The sequence below is a fragment of the Vulpes lagopus genome, chromosome 12 (assembly GCF_018345385.1).
Source record: "Vulpes lagopus strain Blue_001 chromosome 12, ASM1834538v1, whole genome shotgun sequence".
Taxonomy (NCBI): domain Eukaryota; kingdom Metazoa; phylum Chordata; class Mammalia; order Carnivora; family Canidae; genus Vulpes; species Vulpes lagopus.
In genome coordinates, this window is record NC_054835.1 from 23,412,276 (window position 1) to 23,436,779 (window position 24,504).

General features: G+C 37.1%; 2 protein-coding genes across 3 annotated transcripts in view; both read left to right on the forward strand.

Annotated features, from left to right (window-relative positions):
- The window catches only part of AP2B1 (adaptor related protein complex 2 subunit beta 1), a 132,785-nt gene that overhangs the window by 44,650 nt on the left and 63,631 nt on the right, over positions 1 to 24,504 (forward strand). For both annotated transcript variants that reach the window (XM_041724558.1, XM_041724559.1), the window contains exons 10-13: positions 6,142 to 6,257; positions 8,617 to 8,782; positions 9,917 to 10,015; positions 17,661 to 17,920. In XM_041724558.1, the coding sequence (XP_041580492.1) occupies positions 6,142 to 6,257; positions 8,617 to 8,782; positions 9,917 to 10,015; positions 17,661 to 17,920 (641 nt within the window). The remainder of the gene's footprint in view (positions 1 to 6,141; positions 6,258 to 8,616; positions 8,783 to 9,916; positions 10,016 to 17,660; positions 17,921 to 24,504) is intronic.
- LOC121472912 (ubiquitin-conjugating enzyme E2 N-like) lies at positions 2,271 to 2,771 on the forward strand. The gene has a single exon (XM_041724561.1). It carries the CDS (start codon positions 2,298 to 2,300, stop codon positions 2,754 to 2,756), a length of 459 nt encoding a protein of 152 aa, XP_041580495.1. The 5' UTR covers positions 2,271 to 2,297; the 3' UTR covers positions 2,757 to 2,771.

Consider the following 24,504-nt stretch of genomic DNA (forward strand, 5'->3'; position numbering starts at 1 on the left):
GCAGACACAGGCAGAGGGAGAAGCAGGCTCCATGCAGGGAGCCCGATGCAGGACTCGATCCCGGCACCCTGGGATCACGCCCTGAGCTGAAGGCAGCCACTCAACCACTGAGCCACCCAAGCATCCTCTACTCTTGGTTCTCGTAGCTTAGTTGCTTCAGGTGTTTAAAATTCTGTTGCTCCAATGAGAAATGGGCATGTCTGATTATCAGATCTTGATACATCTTTTTGTATCACCACTCTTCACATTCTTATCTTTTCTTCTTTTTCTTTTCTTACTACTTTTCTTACCCACTTATTATTAGATAATTTTCAGAGGGATTTTGGTAGCGTAAGAGTCACTTTGTGCTTTTCATTGCCAGACTGTCATTGTCTCATTGACTTCTCTGGCAAAGCTCTAAATAACTAATACAAAATTATATCATTCAGAAGTTAAAAGAGAGTTTCTATCCCTGGAATTACTAGAAAGTATTCTCCATCTGGATTCCTAGAGGCTGTTAATGCCATGTATTGTGACTAATGGAAAAATATTCCATTATCTCCTGGAAGGGATAAACTTCTGATGGCTTTCACTTCTTCCTTTGACTCAGGGTGCCCTCGTGGGAATATGAGAGTATGCGAGGAATGAACTTTGTCTAGAAATGTAAGATCAGCCTTTAAGACTCCTGTCTTCTAGCTAGTGCTCTTTTAGGTTGCCTGCATTTGTTGGAGCACTTTTCCTAGACCTGTTTCAATCCTGAAGGTTATCAGTTGGAAAGAGTTGCCTGGCCCAGACTCAGTAATTGGGGCAGGAGAGATGATGATTGCCTATTTCTAACTAAGCATTAATGGGAAGGGAGAAGAACCAATGAGGGAATTGTAGTAGACTTCCTGGGTGGCCTCTAAACCAAGCTGCTGCATTCTTTCAGGGCTTCTTAACCCTTTTTTGTAATGTGTAGTGGTTCTAAAGATATGACAGATGAGAAAAAATGAATTTTAGTTTAATGTTTAGGTGCAAGAGCAGGGCCTATTAGAAAGTTCAGGTGTCTTTAAGAGTTTGAGTTGTATTTTTATCATAACTGTAAGTATAAGTACAGTTGTTTCTATATTGCTATAAGTATCCTGAAGTGGAAAAAAATATATATATTTTAAAGATTTTGTTTATTTATTCATGAGAGATGCAAAGAGGCAGAGACATAGGCTGGGGGAGAAGCAGGCTCCCTGTAGGGCCTGATGCAGGACTCGATCCCAGGCCCCTGGGATCATGACCTGAGTGAGCCAAAGGCTCAACCACGGAGCCACCCAGGTGTCCAAAAATATATAATTTTCTTACATTCCCTTGGCTAGATTAAAGATTAAGCAGTAAACTGCTCAATCAACAAATAGCATTGGAAAGGCAATCCCATAGTATAGTTTTTTCAGTAATTTTTGCCTATTTCTCTTTTGTCTGATTTTTGTTTTTTTTTAGATTTTACTCCCCAACCCCCAGCTTTATTGAGGTATGATTTACAAAGTTTTATATATTTACAGCGTATACCTGTTTCTATAAGGAGGAGATAAACCCCTGGGTCCTTAGTCTTCCAAATACAATCAAATGACTTCATTTCTTTGAGAGAGATTAAGACACTAAGCTCTAATTTCCTAGTCTTCTGCTCTAATTTACTGTTTACTGTTTTTACTGTTTACTGTTTCTAATTTTTGTAAATCAAATAAGGTACTGATGTGTGTCTCATCCCTTAAGTTAAAAACAAAAGTTCTATTTTTTCCTGTTAGGAAAACTATTTACTAAAAGTATATATATAAAATAAGACCAGTGTTAAGTGAAAGAGGAACACTGTATTTTCTCCTACTCATTCCACCCTCCCAGAGATGACATGGATGTGATTTTCAGTCTTTGTCTCTGTAGTCTATTGTACACAGGTGTACTTTTCACACAAATGAGATCATCCTAAAAATAGTATTTACTTTGTAGTCTGCCATTTTCATTAAATTATACATGGACATTTTTCCATTTTACTAATATTTGACATAATTTTTTGTGGATTATAGACATAATATATGATTGCTTCATTATTTATTTGATCTTCCTCTTATTGGACCTTGAAGTTCTTACTATTTTTCCAAATAATAGTATAAAGAAGACTTTGTAACCAAATCTTTGATCTCTGCTGAAGCCGAGCATTTTTTCTTTTGTTAGCCATTTGGAATTGCTTGTTTGCGTCCTGTGCACCGTTTTCCTCTGGGCTTTTCCACATTGATTTTTTTAAAAAATCCTTTATAGAGGGTCGAGAGCAGAGGCCGAACTTGGGATCTGACAAGATGGCCGGGCTGCCCCACAGGATTATCAAGGAAACCCAGCATTTGCTGGCAGAACCAGTTCCTGGAATTAAAGCAGAACCAGATGAGAGCAACGCCCGTTATTTTCATATGGTCATTGCTGGCCCCCAGGATTCCCCCTTTGAGGGAGGGACTTTTAAACTGGAACTATTCCTTCCAGAAGAATACCCGATGGCAGCCCCTAAAGTACGTTTCATGACCAAAATTTATCATCCTAATGTAGACAAGTTGGGAAGAATATGTTTAGATATTTTGAAAGATAAGTGGTCCCCAGCACTGCAGATCCGCACAGTTCTGCTATCGATCCAGGCTTTGTTAAGTGCTCCCAATCCAGATGATCCGTTAGCAAATGATGTAGCAGAGCAGTGGAAGACCAACGAAGCCCACGCCATAGAAACAGGTAGAGCATGGACTAGGCTATATGCCATGAATAATATTTAAAATTGATCTGATCATCAAGTGTGCATCACTTCTTCTGTTCTGCCAAGACTTCTTCCTTTTTTGTTTGCATTTAATGGACACAGTCTTAGAAACATTACAGAATAAAAGCCCAGACATCTTCAGTCCTTTGGTGATTAAATGCACATTAACAAATCTATATCTTGTCCTGATTCACTGTTGTAAAGCAGTGAGCAGAGGCTAGAAGTACCGTCTGGATTGTTGTGAAACGTTTAAAAGCAGTGGCCCCTCTCTGCTTTTATTCATTTCCCCCATCATAGTTTAAGTATAAAGCACTGTGAATGAAGGTAGTTGTCAGGGTTAGCTGCAGGGGTGTGGGTGTTTTTCTTTATTATTATTTTTGAGGGGGAGAGGTAGTTTTATTTTAATTTTATGGGCTCCTTTCCCCCTTTTTATGGTGATCTAATTGCATCAGTTAAAAGCAGCTAACCAGTTCTTTAGAATATGCTCTCTAGCCAAGTCTAACTTTATTTAAACGCTATAGATGGACAAGCTTGATTGTTTGAGCCAAAATGGGAACATTAAACAAACATTACAGCCCTCACTAATAACATTGTGACTTTGCTGTCAAGTGTAGAATCCTTCCTTCAAGAAAAAGCTTGTGACCATTTTGTATGACTTGTTTGGAAACTTCTGTAAATCTTATGTTTTAGTAAAATATTTTTTGTTGTTCTAAAAAAAAAATCCTTTATAATTAAAGATACTAATCTTTCATTTTGTTAGCAATTATTTTCCATTTCTGTTTCATTTGATGTCTTGATACACAGAAGTTTACATTTCCTTACATGGTGAGTTCTGTTGTTTTCTCAGCAGTTATTTAGTGGCACACCTAGAAGATTATGCTTCATCTCAAACTTCTATAAAACTCACCATTATGTCCCAGACTTAAATATTTTTCAATTATTGATGCATCATAGGAAATGGCCTTCTGTCTTTATTATAATAATTGTAGGAAGGGCTCACTAAATGTGGGCTTTATATCAAGCCCTGTGTTTTTTTTTTTTTTTTTTTAATTTTTTTTTTTTATTTATTTATGATAGTCACACACACACAGAGAGAGAGAGAGAGAGGCAGAGACACAGGCAGAGGGAGAAGCAGGCTCCATGCACCGGGGGCCCAACGTGGGATTCGATCCTGGGTCTCCAGGATCGCGCCCTGGGGCAAAGGCAGGCGCTAAACCGCTGCGCCACCCAGGGATCCCAAGCCCTGTGTTAACCACTGTATTTGTATTATTTTATTATTTATTTATTTATTTATTTATTTATTTATTTATTTATTTATTTATTTATTTATTTTAAAGATTTCATTTATTCATTAGAGACATAGAGAGAGGCAGAGACACAGGCAGAGGGAGAAGCAGGCTCCATGCAGGGAGCCCAATGTGGGACTCAATCCTGGGCCTCCGGGATCCCGCCCTAGGCTGAAGGTGGCGCTAAACTGCTGAGCCACTGGGGCCGCCCATGTATTATTTAATTTATGATAATATAAATCTTATAGCAGCGTATATTTTACATACTTTATAATTTATCACAATTTATATATTTAAATTTTTCCCATTATTTTGCTGTTATAGTAACTGCACAAGAATTACTAGCCAAAAATGAATAAAACAGAATCCAAAAATGGAAAAAAATACATAAAAGATGGCAAAACCATTTCCTGGTGCAACAGAGTCATCATATGAATAACTGCAAGATGCAGTTTTGTTTTTATTAAATTGCTTGAAGTGGTTTCATTTAGTACCTTTAAAAGATTTTATTACCAAAATTTTCAGGCATATACTAAAGTAAGGTTGATAAGTTCTCATGTACACATCATACATTTTGAACATGCATCAACACGTTACTGCTTTTATCTTCTTCTTCCCCCTCAGGAAGTGGAGTGCTATTGGATTTTTTTTTAATTTAAAAAAAAATTTTTTTATTTTTATTTATGATAGTCACACAGAGACAGAGAGAGAGAGAGAGAGAGAGAGAGAGGCAGCGACATAGGCAGGAGGAGAAGCAGGCTCCATGCACCGGGAGCCCGACGTGGGATTCAATCCCGGGTCTCCAGGATCGCGCCCTGGGCCGAAGGCAGGCGCTAAACCGCTGCGCCACCCAAGGATCCCCGCTATTGGATTTTAATGCAGATCCCAGATATGATCTTATTAGAGTAGTCCAGTGTGTGTATCCAAATAGAGAAGGTCCCTAAAAATATATATTGTCACAATACCATTGCTGTACCCAACAATAATTCTTAATCTCATTGAAGAGCCAGTCCATGTTCAGTTTTCTCTAATTGTGTCTTAGTGTCTTTTTATAGTTGGCTTGTTCAAATAAAAATCTAAAGAAGATCCATACATTGCATTTGGTTAATGTCTCTTAAGTCTTTAATTACTTAATTTTGGTGCCATTTATTACAGAGACTAGGTCATCAGGCTTGTACAATTTCCCAAAGTCTGGATTTGACTGGCTATATTTTAGTGATCCTGTTTTTCTCATTAGATAATTAAATCCAGAGGTTTGGTAATGTTCATGTTCTTCAGTATTAGTGAAAAGTATTTCTTAGGCATTGCCGTGTACTTTCTGTTGCATCTTGTCAGGAGGCATGTAAGGGGTGACCTATCCTAGTACCTTGTGATAGGGAAATCAGTCCTTGACTCGTAGGGTCTCTTATCTGAAACCCTTCTCCTTTTTCAAACTGTGATTTACAGTCTCAGTACGTTAGCTTTGTCACTTGTATTCTGCCATATTCCCTTCATTAATAGAAGATTAACAGAAGACTAAGTTTTATAGATAAACTACTGTGGAGAATTGCAGTTTATCTAAGGCCATAGATTTTCAGTTATGTAGTTAGAAGATGGCAAATTTTCCTTAGAGTTTTTTGAGTCACAGATAACTTTGAAAATATAATAAAAGTTATATGGACCTTCTCCCTGGAAAATATACTTGTATGTGCACAAGCAATTTGGCAGTTTCATTTCAAGAGCCTTCAGTTTCATTTCAAGGATGCCTTCTGTTGTCTGCACTTACCATGAACTCCGGAAAAAGATCTACCTTGGCTTATTTTTAATTCTTCTTTCCTCCTACCTTTCTTGACTCATCCTTTTTTAACATTTCTATCCTCCATAGCTATCCAAGATGATTATTTTCATTTGAATTGATTTATCTGTCATTCTATTTTGCAACGAATAAAATGTGGAGTTTACCTGGAACCTCAGTGTATCTCCATCAAATAGCCTAGCTTCTAGTATATCTTGGTCAAATTAAGTGCCTGATGTTTTAGTCTAGTTGGTACACCCATATGTTTCAAAGTAATTTTTATATTGAAGTTACATTATTGGAGAGATCATCTGACTTGTTATTTGTTATGTTTTTCTTCCTAGCAATCTGCAGAGCGCTGTGTAAGCACATTGCTTGATCTCATCCAGACCAAAGTAAATTATGTGGTCCAAGAGGCAATTGTTGTCATCAGGGACATCTTTCGCAAATACCCCAACAAGTATGTCCAAATAATTCTACCCTCTTCCTCCAATCATTTAGGAAATGTTTAAGGCATTTTAAAATTGGTTAGGTAAGAATTATTCTTTGTAATGTAACTTTGTAATGTAATAATTCTTTGTAATGTAAAGTATAATAGGATACTTTGTTTAAAATCCTATTAAAATAGGATATTTTTATGAAAAATAATATTTAAATTAAACATAATTAAAAGTATGTTGGACATAAAAGTATGTTTTAAGTGCTAAAATAAGGTGGTTAGCACAGGTATTAAAACCTGATTTTTCATCCTGCTTTATTACTTTGAGAGGAATTGAAGCTGAATTATAGTCAGTTGGCATATATTGAAGTTGACCAGATTTTTTGTTGGGTGATGTTACTATTAAATAGAAAGCTCATGTATTACAGACTGTCCAGGCATATTTCAGTTTATGCATGTCACCAGGCATAATTAATGTCTGTACTGCTTTTCACTCAGAAATAAATGTTTCAGTTTGAATGATAAATTAATAGCCACATTTATAAAAACCAGAAAGGTAACAGTTGCACTGTTTACATGTTACCTTCTACTTTGTAGAAAATTATAGAATATGTAACAAATTATCAGTGTCTGTCCTTCTCTGTAGTATTATAGCTATTCCCATAAAGATGTGTAAACTCTACAATTTCTTTCCACAGGTTTTTCACATTAAGCCCTCTTAGTTTATGAAGCAAAAATGCTTCATTAGATTGATTTTGAAGGCAAGTGATTAAAAGATCTACAAGGGTAAAATAAGAACAGGTCTTGTAAGCATCCTAGATCTCATTTTGCCTTAAAATCATAGAGATGTGTTGTGCTAAAGTTTCTGATTAGTCTTTAAAGATAGTGTTAAATGAAGCAACTTTCAGTAAGTTAGCTTAGTGGTGGACTCAGAATTAGAAGAAATACTTTATTTAGCAAGGTAGTGGTTTATTAAAAGCATTATATGTAAGAAAAAAAAACATTATATGTGTTTTTTTTTTTTATTTTAGAAGTGGTATTTTTGGGAAAAGGACCATATGCTTTTACCACTCTCCCAGAAAAGAGGAGAGTTGGGCTTCTAAATTTAGAAAGATTAAGGGTGGAGATGATGAATATTTCACTGTGATTAGTGGAGAAATGTGTTCATTTCTGATTTCTATTAATAAGGGGTTATGACAGTTTAAGAAAGTGCTATCAAGAACCTGATTTAATCAGTGGAGGGTAGGGCAAACAAATGTACTATTCACTTGTCTACATCTAACTTGTTACACATTGTCATTTTTATAAAAATTTATATGTTTTTGAGAGAGAGTGAGCAAGGGGGGAGGGATAGAGGGAGAAAAAAAAAAAAACTTAAGCAGACTCTGCTGAGCACAGAGCCCAATATGGGATTCAATCCCATGACCCCAGGATCATAACCTAAGCTGAAACCAGAGTTGGATGCTCAACCAACTGCACCACCCAGTCACCCCCACATAATCATTTCTATGTTTAAAACTACATTAGCCAAGGAGATGGATTCAATGTGGTAAAAATGAGAACACTATAGACCTGTACAAATAAAAATAAATACTTGAATTATTTCTTTGGAGAAACAGGTCATTAGTGTGGGTGCCTTGGGAGAAAAGAACATAAAGATCTCTATAAAAAGCAGAGATAGTGGATTAATGGACAAAATTACTGTTTGCAGTCTGGATGCTGTTTTTGTCTAACTCTTTTCATAAAAGTAAAGTGGAATTTGTTTTCCTCTGTCATAAAGGGAAAATGGAATAATACTTAAGAAAATTCTGGGATCCCTGGGTGGCGCAGCGGTTTGGCGCCTGCCTTTGGCCCAGGGTGCGATCCTGGAGACCTGGGATCGAATCCCACGTCAGGCTCCCAGTGCATGAAGCCTGCTTCTCCCTCTGCCTATGTCTCTGCCTCTCTCTCTCTCTCTCTCTGTCTCTCTGTATGACTACATAAATAAATAATTTTAAAAAAAAATTAAAAAAAAAAAACATAAGAAAATTCTCTGATCTAGTTATAGGAAAGATTGTTAGAAATACAAGTTAGTGGCATATCTTATTCCACAGGGTAATTTTTCCTTGTGAAAAGGATATCTCATGAGCTTTTATAACAGTTTATGGTCCAGTTATGAAAACATATTTGAAGAGAAATTTAAGACATGTGTAATATTCTGGCTTAAAGCCTATGCATTCTCTTGGCCAAAAGCCTTTATATTTGGTGGTTTGGTTTAGGGTACCTTGTTGGTGGTTTTGTTTTGTTTTATTTTGTTTTTGGTGGTTTTGTTTTTAACCTTCATTGTTAAATACAGTTCTCATATGTGTCCAGTTAACCATAGTCCATTTTGTTAAATCAGGTATGAAAGTATCATTGCCACTCTGTGTGAGAACTTAGATTCACTTGATGAACCAGATGCTCGAGCAGCTATGATTTGGATTGTGGGAGAATATGCTGAGAGAATTGACAATGCAGATGAGTTACTAGAGAGCTTCCTGGAGGGTTTTCATGATGAAAGCACCCAGGTAAGTTCTTATCTGTGTCTTGTGTCAGATCTCTTGGGAAAGATTTCAAGGAAAGTAAAGGTTACGCACTTTCATTTGTTTGTGTGTGAATATATATATATAACATATAGTACCTTTTTCTCCCCAAAGGGGTCATTTTTTCATTTGTGCTGATTTCTGGTGGGACAAATCTGCCTTAGATTGGCGGTTCTCAAACTTTAATGAACCTAGAGAGTTTGTTAAAAACACAGGTTGCTGGGCCCCACCCTTAGTGTTTCTGACTCAGTGGGTCTGAGATGGGCTTAAGCATTTTCATTTCTCATCAGGTTCAGAGTGCTGCAGCTGCTAGTGGTCAGGAACCACACTGTAACAACTACTGGCTGAGAGCAGTAGTTACCACTTTTTAAATTTTCTGTCACCAGAAGCAGATGACTCATTCCTATTCCAGGGATAAGATGACTTATTCCTTATTCCACAGTGGTTGTGGCTCATTACAACGGAGCTTCTTACCTGGGGCTGGGGTAAGGACTGGCATGTGTAGTTTAGAAAGATTCTCTATGGATGGATAGACTTCCTCCCATCTTCTGTCTCTCCTCTACCAAAATGGAGAGACCTGACCTCACAGCCACAGGCCCAGAGAAGCAGATATATTATAAAACCCTTTTCCCCAGGCATTTGCACTCACTGCAAATTGAAGGTCATGTATGTAATCTATCATAGTAATTTTAATGGGTCTTTATAAGGAACACATATAAGCCTGTAGTTTTGTGTGTGATTCAGCACCCCACTCTTAATTAGCTGTGATCTGGTACAATTTTACTGTTTTTTGGCTCTTGGCCTAGTATGACAGGTACTTTATTAATTCTCAAATTTGTATCTTTTGATAGAATTATATAATAAAGGATTTAATAAATAATAAGCAATTTTTGACACCAACAACACAATTTGGGGATAAGCGGTTAGTGAGTGTTTAGTTAATGAATACCTTTAACTTACTCTTTTTGATAATGGCTGAGTTTTAGCCTAATCTCTTAATCAAAATCAGAAAGCCCCCATAGTAATTCATAAATGGGTAAGCACTGCTTTGGAAATGATGGTAGGGAATAATGTAAATGCCTTTCATTTTATCTTTGTTAAATTGTGTCCTCCCCTTAGGTGCAGCTCACTCTGCTTACTGCCATAGTGAAGCTGTTTCTCAAAAAACCATCAGAAACACAGGAGCTGGTACAGCAAGTGTTGAGTTTGGCAACACAGGTATGAAATCTAGAAGAAGCATGGGTTTAATTTGTCTGGTTTTATATTTAGGAAATTATGAAACTCTAAGAAAATTCATTCGGAAAAAAAAAAAAGAAAATTCATTTGGGGAGGTTTTAATTGGGTGCAGTCTTTAAATCCTGTTAAAATATACAAAGTGTCTCTTATACCACTGAATTATAGCTGGTTCTATGGCTTTTAAGTGAATTGACTGACTCATTTTTATGATTATTCATGAAAATTAGATTTTTTTTTTTTTTTTTACTATTAGTCAAGAACCTATGTGAAAATGACATTGAGTCTTACAATATTGGGTGACTCACTTGAGTCTCACTTCTTCTGGGTGACTTAATTCCAGCTTTGAAATGAAAGCACCATGTAATGCTAGTAAGTGCCTTGAGTTGATAGCCTGTCTCTTGAAATAATTTTAAAATGCTTATGCTGCCTCCTTAATCATTGAATGTTTTTGGTCCTTCCTAGGATGAGTTCTGATTTCTGGAAGGTGGCAGCCAGCCAAAAGGATCAGGTCACTGTTTTAGATCCACAGAGATGAAAATAGTTATTTTATCTAATGTAACTAGAATAGTAATCATCAATTCATCATAATTTATTTTTTTTAATTTAGTTATGTTCTTAATTGAATTTCTGAACAGGCTGGCTGTAGCAGGCCATTGGAAGTTCAGGTGTGTGTCTACACATGAATCTGATTCAGATATTCAGTTTACCATTTTTCTTATTTGTCTCTTTATAGTGGTATTATATCAAATTTAAAATCTTTTCACAATACTGTGCCTAGTTCTGACCTGCCATCTTTCCTATTACTGATTTTACATCTTTTAAAATTTATTTGTAAGAGTCCTATGATGTGTTTTTTGTTGTTGTTTTGTGTTTTAAAGTTTTATTTATTTGAGAGAGTGAGCATGAGACAGACAAGTGGTAGAAAGGGAGAAATAGGCTACCCATTGAGCAGGGAGCCTGATGCAAGGCTTCATCCCAGGACCCTGAAATCATGATTCAAGCCAAAGGCAGCTGCTTAAACAAACTGAGCCACCCAGGCTCCCCAAAATGTATTTTTTTTAACTTCCTTTTCTACTTAAGTCTTCCTTTGCCTGAAGCGAAGCAGTGTCTGGAACTATCAAGGCAGTGGTTATTTAATATTACTTGTTTTTAAAATGAGGGTTGTAGACTTCCCAGTCTAGACCCTTGATCACTCGTTTGTATCTGTGTTAAGATGTATTTAAAACAAGTTTTATTTATCTATTTATTAAAGATTTTATTTATTTATTCATGAGGGACACACAGAGGGAGAAGCAGACTCCTTTCAGGGAGCCCAATGCAGGACTCGATCCCAGACTCAGGATAACGCCCTGAAATGAAGGCAGATGCTCAACTGCTGAGCCACCCCAGCGTCTTACGTTCCCCTCCCCACCCCTTTTTAAAGATTTTATTTATTTATTCATGAGCGACACAGAGAGGCAGAGACATAGGCAGAGGGAGAAGCAGGCTCCCTGTGGTGAGCCCGATGCAGGACTCAATCCCAGGACCCAAAGGCAGACAGACATTCAACCACTGAGCCACCCAGGTGTCCTTAAAACAAGTTTTCTTTCTTTCTTTCCTTTTTTTTTCTTTTCTTTCTCCTAAAGCAAGTTTTCTAAAAAGAATTTGGGCTATGTTCTCTCTGCTCATCTCTAGACAGGGATAGGCTTATAATCAAGCAAGTGTCCTTGGTAGGTTCCATTGTATTCACAAGTTCTCAACCCTGTTTCCATCTCCTATTTAAGGCTTATGGATCTGTATTTAAAAGGCATCATAAGAGAGCTGTATTTTGGATTCTTGTTAGAGTTCAAACTCAATCTTATCATCTCCTGGTATTTACCAAAACTTGCCTGAGATAAAGTATTTAGGGAGGATTGATTAAATGATACAAGGACACTCTATTCTTACTGATAGTTGAAATTCACCACTGAATCAAGCCTAATTCAGCCAGGGCTGGCTATCTAGACTTATTGTACCTGACCCTCAAGAGAATTGCATTTACTAAATTATATCATCTTGTATTAAGGATTGTCATGAGAAACTATCCTCTTTGAATCTGTTGTCAGTCATTTGTTATTCCATTATGTTTTTTTTTTATGAAGTCCCATCAGACAAATTCCTAACCAGTTTTGGATTCTCCTAAGCATTAATATGTAGTTAACTGCCCATCTGAATGGCTTACCTGACCAGATTTCTTGTTTGTATCAGTTGGAAACCTTAGAATCAAATTTAAGGAACCTTAGAATCAAATTGAAGGCTCAAATTGAAGGATTTAAGTGTAGTTCTTGTGGCATGCATTTTTCTGTTTTTAGTTTGATTTAGGCCCTCTAGCCTTCAATGCATTTTTGTAAACTTTGACTAAGTTCTTTTCTAGGACAGGGGAGGATATAAGTAAACCATCAGATATTCCCAATTCTAGACTTTTTGTATAGAATAGTATAGAATCTTTAATGATAACTATATGTATTATGCTTACTGTATACCAGGCATTCTAGTAAGCACTTTTCATATTAACTTAATTTCAATAAGGGCTTCTACTATTGTATTATTCCTATTTTGTAGATGAGATATCTGAGACATAGGCCCAATTAGTATGGGTCAAAGCTAGGACTCAAACCCAGGGAGCCTGGCTTCAGTGTCTTTGTCCCTATCTACTATGCTGTGCTGCTTCTCTAATGTGAAAGTCACGGATGACTTTGAGACTACACATTCCCTGCTTTCCCTATTTAAAGCACTCTTGTGCATAAATCAGTACATACAAATAAACTTAGTAGTTTTAAGATCATTGTGGATGATTATTTCATATTTGATTATGAATACTTATTAAGCAATTTCCCTAGCCCTGCTGTTTTTATCCAGTTAATGAGATCTGAGGAGTTAGCATAAAAGAACAAGCACATTTAAATATTGTGCTTGCATATTTTGTATATATATTTATATATTATATATAATTCCCATGAAGTTTTTTCTCTTTTTGCCCCCTTCAAGTTTGTGAAATAAGAACCTAATACTTATGATTGGTACCAATTTAAATTGAGGGCAGTGTGATATGCTAAGTTGTATTAATTTGAATTGGGTGATAGGGTTCTGTTTCTGCCACATCTCTGGTTCAGGACATGATTGAGCAAATTTCTTTTTAATACTGTTCCTTTCCCATCTCTACAGTTGAGTTAATTAATACTATTTTTTACCTGTACTGAGAATTCAGTGAACTGTATGTAAAATATTTATGCTTCTAATTTTAAATAAACTGGTGATATAATTAGAAATATTATTAGAGGAAAATAAAATGAACCTTTGAATCCAAGGCTTCATTTTAAAGATTTTGTCTTCTTTGCTTTGGTACTTAGGAATTAGTTAATATACACAAAAGTGTCCAGACTTTAATAATTAGCCTATTATAATATATGAAAGAAAAAATAAGATGAAGACTTCTCTATCTGTAAACTAAGAAACCATCATCATCAAAATCACCTGTGCTGCTTGTTGGTTGGAAGTATAAATTCCTGGGCCTGCTCCTGATACAATGAATGAAAATCTGTGATATGGCCCTGGAATCTCTCACTGAGTGGCTTCCTTGGTGTGCTATAATGTTGATGCAAAGTCTAGTTTAAGAATTACTGTTATAGAGTTTGCCTGGTAAGAATTGTTTTGGAAGCCCTCAAAATTTTAGAAATGTACTACTTTTCCAGATCTTGGCAAGGAACTATGGGGCTAGTGGAAAAGCAGATTCAAAACCAAATTTTCTGAGTCACTAAACACATAATGGCACCCTAAAATCATAAAAGGTTTCTGTTTTCTTGTTCCAAGTCTTGACTAGGACTGATTTCTTGTGGCTCCAGGTAAAGAGTGAGGCAGTGAAGGCCAGCTTATAGTAGGCCTAACAAGTCAGCTCTCAGAACAGCAGTGTTCAAACAGTGGAGATCTTACCTGTTTTTAACTTCAGGTCTTAGAAAATTGATAATCATTTCTTACAGGACTATATATATTTTTTAAATATTTTATTTATTTATTCATAGAGACACAGAGAAAGAGAGAGAGGCAGAGACACAGGCAGAGGGAGAAGTGGGCTCCACGCAGGGAGCCCGACGTGGGACTCCATCGTGGGTCTCCAGGTTCATGCGCTGGGCTGCAGGCAGTGCTAAACTGCTGCGCCACTGGGGCTGCCCCAGGGCTATATTTTTAAAGTCTATTAAGATTTGCAGCATGTATATCCTTTACTATTTATTTATTTAATTTTTTAGAGCCTGAGTGTGTGGGGGAAGGGAGGCTGAGGGAGAGGGAGGGAGAGAATCTCAAGCAGTCTCCATGCCCAGTGCAGAGCCCTACATGAAGCTCAGTCTCAAGACCCTAAGATCATGACCTAAATGAAAATCAAGAGTCAGACTTAACTGGGGCACCTGGGTGGCTCAGTCGGTTAAGTGTCTGCCTTTGGCTTAGTCATGATCTTGGAGTCCTGGGATGGAGCCTCCCCCTCCTCAGCTCGCTCCCTCACTCTCAGATAAATAAAATCTTAAAAAGTGTCAGACTCAACTGACTGAGCCACCTAGGCACCCCTAACATATATACCATTTAGTCCAGTGATTCCATATGCAGCATTTTGCCCTGTTGCAGTGTTTTGAATTTGTGGGGGGATGGGACTCAAATTTTTTTCATGGATGTACATAATTTTGTAAATCCCCACAGGATTTTTTTTTTCCATTTGGTTTAATATGTGCATAATAGAGGAGAGAAATAATTTGAAATAGAAAGATGTTATTTTAATAAGTATATTATTAAATTGTATTATAAAGTTAAATACCTCAACAATATTACTAATCTGTAAAGATAGGAGACTAAATTTTTCCAGTCAAGTGATGTGCAATATTCATTTTAATTGTATAATAAAAAGCATAGTCTACAAATTTCAAATGGTGTGCTCTGGGGATTGAATATATAAGTTAAGATTTTATTTTTATTTTTATTTATTTTATTTTATTTTTTATTTTTTAAGATTTAATTTTTAATTTATGTATCAACAAAAGCTGGGGTGGGGATTGCTTTCCTGGCCTTTTATTTTGGAAAATTCATATTCAACTCTCTTATAAAATCAGTTTATTTATGTTCTATAATATTCAAGCTTTGTTTCCAAATGAAAATCTAAGTGAGATTTCAGGCTGCTATTTTGAAACAAATTACCCAACTCCTCAAAAACAAAACAAAATCATGTAAATGGGACACTAGATCACTCTTTCCTTTTTTTAACCCTGACATTTCAAATACTACAAACATTTTGATATGGTATGTAATACATATATATATGCACTTCTATTATAATGATGCAGCTTATGTATGTAATAAAGATTATTTTAGATTACGTTTACCATTTTGATAATTTTATTCACTAACTTCCCATATCTTGGCATTTCTAATGCTTTTTTGTTTGTAACCAGTAATCCACTGCAGATGCAAATTAAACAATATATGACTAAGAAAACCCATTTAAAACCATGTAGTCAAAACCATCAGATTCACTGCTAGTATTAAGCTGAACGCTAAGTTCCTTATGTGTTTAAATCACAAACAAGTTCATCTGCCCATTTAGAAACTCACATGGAAGCCCTCAAATTGGACCAGTTTTAAAGAAAATATTTTTGTATGTGTGTTTTAATTACAGATACTGAAACAGGGACTTACTGTTGTAGTATTGGAACAGCTTGGGCATACATGCTACCATATACATATACTCTGAGAGGTAGATACCAGGATATTTATTGCCACTTTATAATCATATGAATGAATGAATGGCAGGAAGGAAGGAGAAAGAGGCAGCATCTAAATGCCCTTCAATAGGACACTAGTCCATAATGATGCAGGGCTGTACAAAGAGGAGAAATTTGCAGGTATACATGTGAATGTAGAAAGCACCTTGCAGAGCAGTATATATAATGTGAAACTGGTTTTATATAAAATGAATATATGTGTGCTTAGGAGCATTCTGGAAGGATGCATACCACACTGTTAATATGGATATTTTGGGGGTGGAGAGTTAAAATGGAGAAAGGATGTAAATATTTATTTATTCATGAGAGACACAGAGAGAGAGAAGCAGAGACATAGGCAGAGAGAAGCAGGTTCCTCACAGGGAGCCTGATGCGGTACTCAGTCCTGGATCCCAGGATCACAACCTGAGCCAAAGTCAGGTGCCCAACCACTGAGCCACCCAGGTGTCCCTGTATTTTTATTTTTTTAATTTAAAAAAATTTTTTTTAAGATTTTATTTGTACACCCAGCATGGGACTTGAACTCATGACCCCTAAGATCAAGAATTGTTAACTCCACTAACTGAGCTAGCCAGGTGCCTCAGAGACTTATTTTTATGTTACAAACCTCTAATTGTGATGTGGCATTGATAATTTTTTTGTCATAAGTATATAAAATTATTTTAAAACTACCACAGATAAAACAAGACCACTAGATTAAAATGTCATCCCTTTGTGGGGGCGCCTGGGTGGCTCAGTTGGTTAAGTGTCTAACCACAGCTCAAGTCATGATCCCAGGGTCCTGGGATTGAGCCCTGCATCCAGCTCCCCACTCAGCGGGGAGTCTGCTTATCTCTCTCCTTCTACCCCCCTCCTCTTGCATGTTCATTCTCTCCATCTCTCTCTAATAATAAAATCTTAAAAAGATTCTCTCCTTTCCCCTACCCCCCGCCCCCCGCCAAATGTCACCCCTTTGGGAAGCACTTAGTTCTGTTGTTATCTTTGACAATTTTTTATTATTTTAAATACTACTACCTCTCATACTATATTGTAATAATTAGTACTCTGCACTTATTAAAGTCAGGTACTCTCTGTTGTTATCTCTTAATTTTCTTTCTTTTCTTCTTTCTTTCTTTTCTCTTTCTTTCTTTCTTTCTTTCTTTCTTTCTTTCTTTCTTTCTTCTTTCTTCCTTTCTTTCCTTTCTTTCCTTTCTTCCTTTCTTTCCTTTCTTTCCTTTCTTTCCTTTCTTTCCTTAAGATTTTATTCATTTATTCATGAGAGAGAGAGAAAGATAGAGAGGCAGAGACACAGGAAGAGGGAGAAGCAGGCCCCACACAGGGAGCCCGACGCGGGACTCCATCCTGGGTCTCCCGGATCATACCCTGGGCTGAAGGCAGGCGCTAAACCGCTGAGCCACCCGGGCTGCCCATTATCTCTTAATTTTCAGGACCTAGACAGTATCTCCATAGGAGATACTTACTAAATATTTGAATGAAAAAAGAAGGTATGGGTAAAATATTTGTAAGGTATATTTTATGAATAATCCTAATATTAATAGCAGTTAAAAATATTATTTTTGTGTTCTGAGGCCATCTCAGGGAGTAAATTTCTGCCTGATTAAATTTCTATTTTCCTTTTCCCAACATTCCTTGAATTTCAGTCATAGGACTAACCTTTCAATTTAAACTCTTTGAAACGCTAAAGATTATAGAATTATGAATGTGTTAAAACTATGTTGAGTTTAAATATCTTAATAGCCAACTCTTTATAAATCACTACAGCATTGCCTTGATAATAAATCTAGCAGGTTGATTTTCTGTGTGGAGAAAAGTTCCATTTAAACCTTCTTGCCCTTGCCTTTCATTAGGATTCTGATAATCCTGACCTTCGAGACCGGGGCTATATTTATTGGCGCCTTCTCTCAACGGACCCTGTCACAGCCAAAGAAGTAGTCTTGTCTGAGAAGCCACTGATTTCTGAGGAAACAGATCTTATTGAGCCAACTTTGCTGGATGAGCTCATCTGCCACATTGGATCTTTGGCTTCAGTATACCATAAGCCTCCCAATGCTTTTGTGGAAGGAAGTCATGGAATCCATCGTAAACACTTGCCAATACATCATGGGAGGTAAGCAGATGAACTAGATTTTGAGTGAGAAGTAACTGTTTAGAACAGAATTGGTTTTCCTCATGCTTTTATAGTCTAGAAAAGAACCTGCTGTGCATTTTGCAAACCTGTTACACTGCCCTGGGGGCTCCATCTGAAGACCAGTGACCACAAACATAATAGGTGAAAGGCCTCTGTGTGTTCTAAACTGGGAGTAGATAAGATAATGGCTTTAGAAAATGGTGAAAACTTCTAAACTGGTAAGTTTGAAACTTGCTTAAGTCTGCAGATGGCACTGGAAATCTTGTCAGGGCTGAAAATTTGGAAGAAAGCCTATATGTACCTTTAGATTTCTTTTCTTTTTTTCCTTTCAGATTTTATTTATTTGAGAGCAAGAGAACAGGAGTGGGGAGGGTTGGTGCAAAGGGAGAACCAGACTCCCTGCTGAGCAGGGAGCCCAACATGGATCATAACCTGAGCTGAAGGCGGCTGTTTAACTGACAGAACCACCTGAGCTCCCCTACCTTTAGCATAACTTTGGTTGAAGTGTATGGATAAAGTTAGCAGATACTTATTTTATGCTATAAAGCTGATAATGAAATAACATTTGCAGGATTGTTTTATAAAAGCAGTCTAGATTCATTCCTTCTACTGGCTTTGGGCTTTGTTTTTTTTTCTAGCTCCTTAAGGGATAAGATTAGGTTTCTTGCTTCCTGAGGTAGGCCTGTGTTGCTGTTACCTTCCTCTTAGAACAGCTTTTGCTGCATCCCAAAGATTTGGGACAGTTGTGTTTTCATTTTCATTTGCCTCTATGTATTTTTTTTTTTAATTTCTTCTTTGATTTCTTGGTTGACTTATTCATTGTTTAGGAGCATATTGTTTAGCTTCTGTGAATTTATGTTCTCTCCAAATTATTTATTGTGATTGATTGCTAGTTTTATAACATTGTGGTCAAAAAAGATGCATGATATGATTTCAGTCTTTTTGAATTTATGAGACTTGTTTTGGGACCTAACACGTGGTCTGTTTTGGAGAATGTTGCATGTGCACTTTGGATACACGCAGAAATGTGTATTCTGCTGTTTTTGAATGAATGTTTTGAATATATCTGTTAAAAAAGCATCTGCTCCTGCATGTCATTCAAAGCCACTGCTTCTTGTTGGTCTTCTGTGTGGATGATATATCCATGATGTAAGTAGAGTCTTGTCCCCTGCTGTTATTGAACTACTGTCAATTTCTTCCTTAATGTCTAATAATAGTTGCTTTATGTATTTAGGCACTCCCATATTGGGTACATGGATATTTATAATTGTTATATTCTCTTGTTGGATTATTTCCTCCCATTAGGTGGTGTCCATCTTTGTTTTTTGTTATAGTCTTTGTTTTAAAGCCTGTTTGGTCCAATATAAATATTACTACCCTATCTTTCTTTTTTTGCTTCCATTTGCATGGTAAATGTTTTTACACTCTATTTTCAGTCTGCATGTGTCTTTAGGTCTGAAGTGAGTCTCTTGTGGGGAGAGTATATTTGGCTCTTGGTGTTTTTTTTTTTTTTTTAAGACTTTATTTATTTATTAATGAGAAATACACAGAGAGAACGAGAGTGGCAGAGGGAGAAGAAGCAGGCTCCATGCAGGGAGCCTGACGTGGGACTCCATCCCGGGTCTCCAGGATCAGGCCCTGGGCCAAAGGTGGTACTAAACTGCTGAGCCACCTGGGCTGCCTGGCTCTTGTTTTTTGTTTTTTGTTTTTTTTTTTTTTTTTTTTAAGATTTTATTTATTTATTCATAGAGACACAGAGAGAGAGAGGCAGAGACACAGGCAGAGGGAGAAGCAGGCACCATGCAGGGAGCCCAATGCGGACTCGACCCAGGTCTCCAGGATCACGCCCCGGGCTGCAGGCGGCGCTAAACCACTGAGCCACCGGGGCTGCCCGGCTCTTGTTTTTTTAATCCATTCAGCCACTCTGTTTTTTTTGATTAGAACATTTAAACAGAGTTGAGATGCAGCAGTGCTGTTCTAAGAGGGAAGATTATAGCAGTACCTTCCTGAGGCCAATTTCGGAAATAAGTAAATCCCAACCTCACCTTATACCTAAAGCAAGTAGAAAAAAAACAAATCACAAAGCCAGTAGAAGGAAGGAAATAATAAAGATTAGAGCAAAAATAAATGAAACAGAGACAAAAAAAATAACAATAGATTAAGGAAACCAGGAGCTGGTTCTCTGAAAAGATCAATAAAATTGATGTCTATAGTCAGGTTCATCGAAAAAAGGAAGAGAAAGGACTTACTTAAAGAGGAAAGGGGGGATCCCTGGGTGACACAGCGGTTTGGCGCCTGCCTTTGGCCCAGGGTGTGATCCTGGAGACCCGGGATCGAGTCCCACGTCCGGCTCCCGGTGCATGGAGCCTGCTTCTCCCTCTGCCTGTGTCTCTGCCTCTCTCTCTCTCTCTCTGTGTGACTGTCATAAATAAATAAAAAAATTTAAAAAAATAATAAAGAGGAAAGGGCAACATCCAAGCAAATGTTTATTGATATTCATTAGCCTTCACATGAGTTGAATCTGGTTTTAGGGCAGATGCTGTGATTTTTACTCAAAGGAAGTTGTGGCTTCATAAGGATTAGGCCTTGTAACAGTAGGATGTTTCTCTTGTAGACATGCATATTTAACCTAGATATGACCATTTGACTAATAAGTACACCATCTCCTAGTCTGTTAAGTTTGGGTGATAAATAGGGATTTTCTTTTTAACTTGGCTCCGTAACCATATTTATATGCCATTTAGATTACTTGTGATAAGTAATATCACAATATTGATAGCTTTTGACCCTTGGGAGGGGAAGTGAAAAAAAAATCAACAAATAAAAACAACCCTTCCTTGAACATAAGTAAAGAACCAATATTTATACTAGAAAAAGAAACAGGGTCAGCCCCCGTGGCACAGCGGTTTAGTGCTGCCTGCAGCCCAGGGTGTGATCCTGGAGACCCAGGATCGAGTCCCATGCCAGGCTCTCTGCATGGAGCTTGCTTCTCCCTCTGCCTGTGTCTCTCCCTCTCTCACTCTCTCACTCATGAATAAATAAATAAATAAATTTTTAAAAAAGAAAAAAAGAAACAATCTCTTACATAAGATCTTTATCTGATTAATAGTCTTTCATTTGTTACCTTCACAATTCCTTATGTGGTTCCTTTTTAGACAAAAAAAGGATTTTTTGGTCCATTGTGCTTGTATTATCTTTTTAAAGGAAACACAAATGCATAAAAATTCCCTTTGAAATAAACGGGGATGATATATTGTTCCAAATGGTATATCTGTAATAGCACAGACATTACCTAGCTCTTCTGCAGCATTCAGTTAAGAAGGGATAAGGCTCTGACATGAAATACAGCTACACTGTAAAACCTTACTCTGCCTCTTCTAGAGATCTAAAAATGCTTACTTAACTAAATCTTTTAATATCTACTTGGGAAAGCAAAAAGTGCTTTCCAGTTGGGTATTGCTTACTAAAACTTGTCAGCTGCTCTGGGCAGCGGGGAGGTGAGAGGGTAAATAGTTGCCTAATTTAGAAAAATCTCACCTTTTAAAAAATACTGCTTTGATGACAATTAGGCAGTTATTTCCAGGAGTTTACAATGGAGAACATTTTCGTGTTTTCTTGTGTTTGTCATTTAGAAAAAATGCATAATGGTTTGCCATCTTCTTGTTGAAACCATGGGATCATTTACTTCTTTCATCTAACTCTCTTTTTCTTCTCATGGAAGGAAAATATGTGCACTGTTACTTCTTTTGCCTTCTGTGTAGAGGTCCTGATAAACAATATGACAGAACACTTCTTAAATGGCACATGTCATGAGATGATAGAATTTCGTGTTCAGAGAACATCCTTTATAGAAATTTCATGTATTTCTTGGCAGGTGCATATGAAATTGCTTCCCTCTTTTGACTTCTTTATTAATTTTTGGCTGTATATGCTCCTCTTCCCCCACTCTAGATACTTCTCATCTTGGTTTCCTTGACACTTTTTGCTCCTAAGTCATCTTTCTTAGATTGTTTTTCTGTCTTTAATCTTTGCTGTTCTGTGTTCGTTCTCTTTCTAGTCATTAATCTTGAATGTGTTGCGAGGCTCATTCTGAACTTGCTCTCTCTGTGCTTCTCTTTGTATTCCCTTCTGGGACTGATCTACTAAGCACAGCCACTGATGTATTACAAGGCCTTTCCATTTTATACCATGTTTTCGTTTCATCCTGCCTAAAATAGATCCCTGTTTGGGTAACATTGTTACCATTTTATAATGAGGAGTCTTTGTCTCAGAAAAGTTGTCACTTGCCCAAGATCACATGGTCATTTTTGGAGCCAACATTTGATCTCTGTCTGCTTACTCTAGACCGCCTACTACTCCTCCTGCCACACTCACGGTGCTCTGCTGATTTCACCTGAGATGTGTGTCTGATTTCTTCCCGAACTCTGACTGCCAGTCCCTTGTCCTTGGCTATCTGTTTGACTTCTTTTTTTTTATTTTTAATAAAGATTTTATTTATTTATTCATGAGAGAGAGAGAGAGGCAGAGACACTGGCAGAGGGAGAAGCAGGCTCCATGCAGGGAGCCCAACATGGGACTCAATCCCGGGTCTCTAGGATCACACCCTGGGCTGAAGGCAGGCACTAAACTGCTGAGCCACCCGGGCTGCCCTGTTTGATTTCTTCATTTGTGTCTCATACTTGAAATTTAACAGTTGAGCACAACATTTGTTTTCCCATCATCCTTTCAGATTCCTCTGTCATTGTGAGGAGCATCAGCAGTCTTTTTGCTTCTTAGTTTTTGTTTGTTTATTCTGAGTTTGATTATTCATTTTTCTCTCTTTTATGTTCAAGAAAATATCATTAATAGAATTTTTACAGTATTTTTTCTTTGTATTAATCTCAGAAAACATGCAAGATAGAGTGGGATAACAAATTCCTGTCTACTCTTCACTCAGGTTCAGCAGTTCTTACTATTTTGCCAAACTTGTTTCATGTATCTCCCCCACAATTTTTTATTTTTTGAGGGAGCTGGAGTACTTTAAGTCAAATCCCAGACTTCCTCTCATTTTACCTTTACTTGGTATCTCTAACAGATAAGGACTTTAAAAAAAAAAAAAAATCACAGGGCACCTGGGTGGCTCAGTGGTTGAGCATCTGCCTCTGGCTCAGGTCATGATCCCAGGGTCTTGGGGTTGAGTCCCACATTGGGTGCCCCATGGGGAGCCTACTTCTCCCTTTGCCTGTGTCTCTGCCTCTCCCTGAGTGTCTCTCATGAATAAATAAATAAAATGTTAAAAAAAATCAATAAATTATCCAGCCTAATTAGAAAAAATTATTTAATATTACACAAGCAGTCTTAACTATTTTTAGATTTTCTTAATTGTCATTCTCTATTCTCTTTTAAAATTTATCTAAGTTTGGTTTTATTTTGTTTTTAAATGTTTGGAAGAATTCACAGTGAAGCTGTCTGAGCCTGGAATTTTCCTTGTGGAATTCCTCCCCCCTCTTTGAAATTATATGCCATTTGTGATCATCTTAATAGTGCACTAACCATTAGTGTGTAGCTCAGTAGACTTGTACATATGTATACAATCATAACCACTACCCTGATCAGATATTTCCAGGACTCTAGAAGAGTCCTCATATCCCTTTGCTGTTAATACCCACTTACCAGAGATAACCGTTGTTTTGACTTCCATCACAATAGTTTTGCTTATTTTTGAACATGATATATAAATCAGTTATCTGTTTCTGTTTATTGGTATATAGTATTCCATTGCCCACATATGCCACAATTTATTTATATTTTCTGTTGACATACCTTTTTTCAGTTTGGGGCTCTTACAGATAAAGCTGCTATGAATATTCTGTGTACGTCTTAGTAGACTTACATACTTCTCTTGTGTATACACCTAGGAATGGAATTGTTGGATCATAGAAGAGATGTATATTTAGCCTCAGGAGACGTTGCCAGTTTTCCCAAGAAGTCCTACCAATGTACACTTCCAGCAGTGTATAAGAGTTCTAGGTGATTCACACCCTGAGGAGCACTTGGGGTTGTCAATCATATTAGTTTTTGCCATTCTGTGAGATATGGGGCCTTGCTTTACTTTGCATTTGCATTTGTTGAGTGAGTCCAGGTCATCATTTTTTTCCTTTCATACTTAATGTTTTCTGTAGAAACTTTTATCTACTCCAAGGCCATCAGGCTACTCTCCTAGGTTTTCCCCTTCACATATATGTCCACTTTGTCTCTTTAATTTTTATTTTGTGAGGTACAAAAGCCAAGGTTCATTTTTTTTTCTCACACACCTATCCAGTTGACCCAACAACTACTGTCTCTTGGAACTCATCACTTGCTTTTAATTTATTTTTATTTTATTTTATTTTTTAAAAGGATTTTATTTATTTATTCACAAGAGACACAGAGAGAGAGACACAGAGACACAGGGAGAAGGAGAAGCAGGCATGATGTGGGACTCAATCCCGGGACTCCAGGATCATGCCCTGGGCCGAAGGCAGGTGCCAAACTGCTGAGCCACCCAGGGATCCCACTTTTTTTTTTTATGTAGCAGTTGAGAT

Bases quoted from the DNA above. Each gene is read 5' to 3' on its own strand.
- LOC121472912 (XM_041724561.1), top strand. From the start codon at position 2,298: ATGGCCGGGCTGCCCCACAGGATTATCAAGGAAACCCAGCATTTGCTG.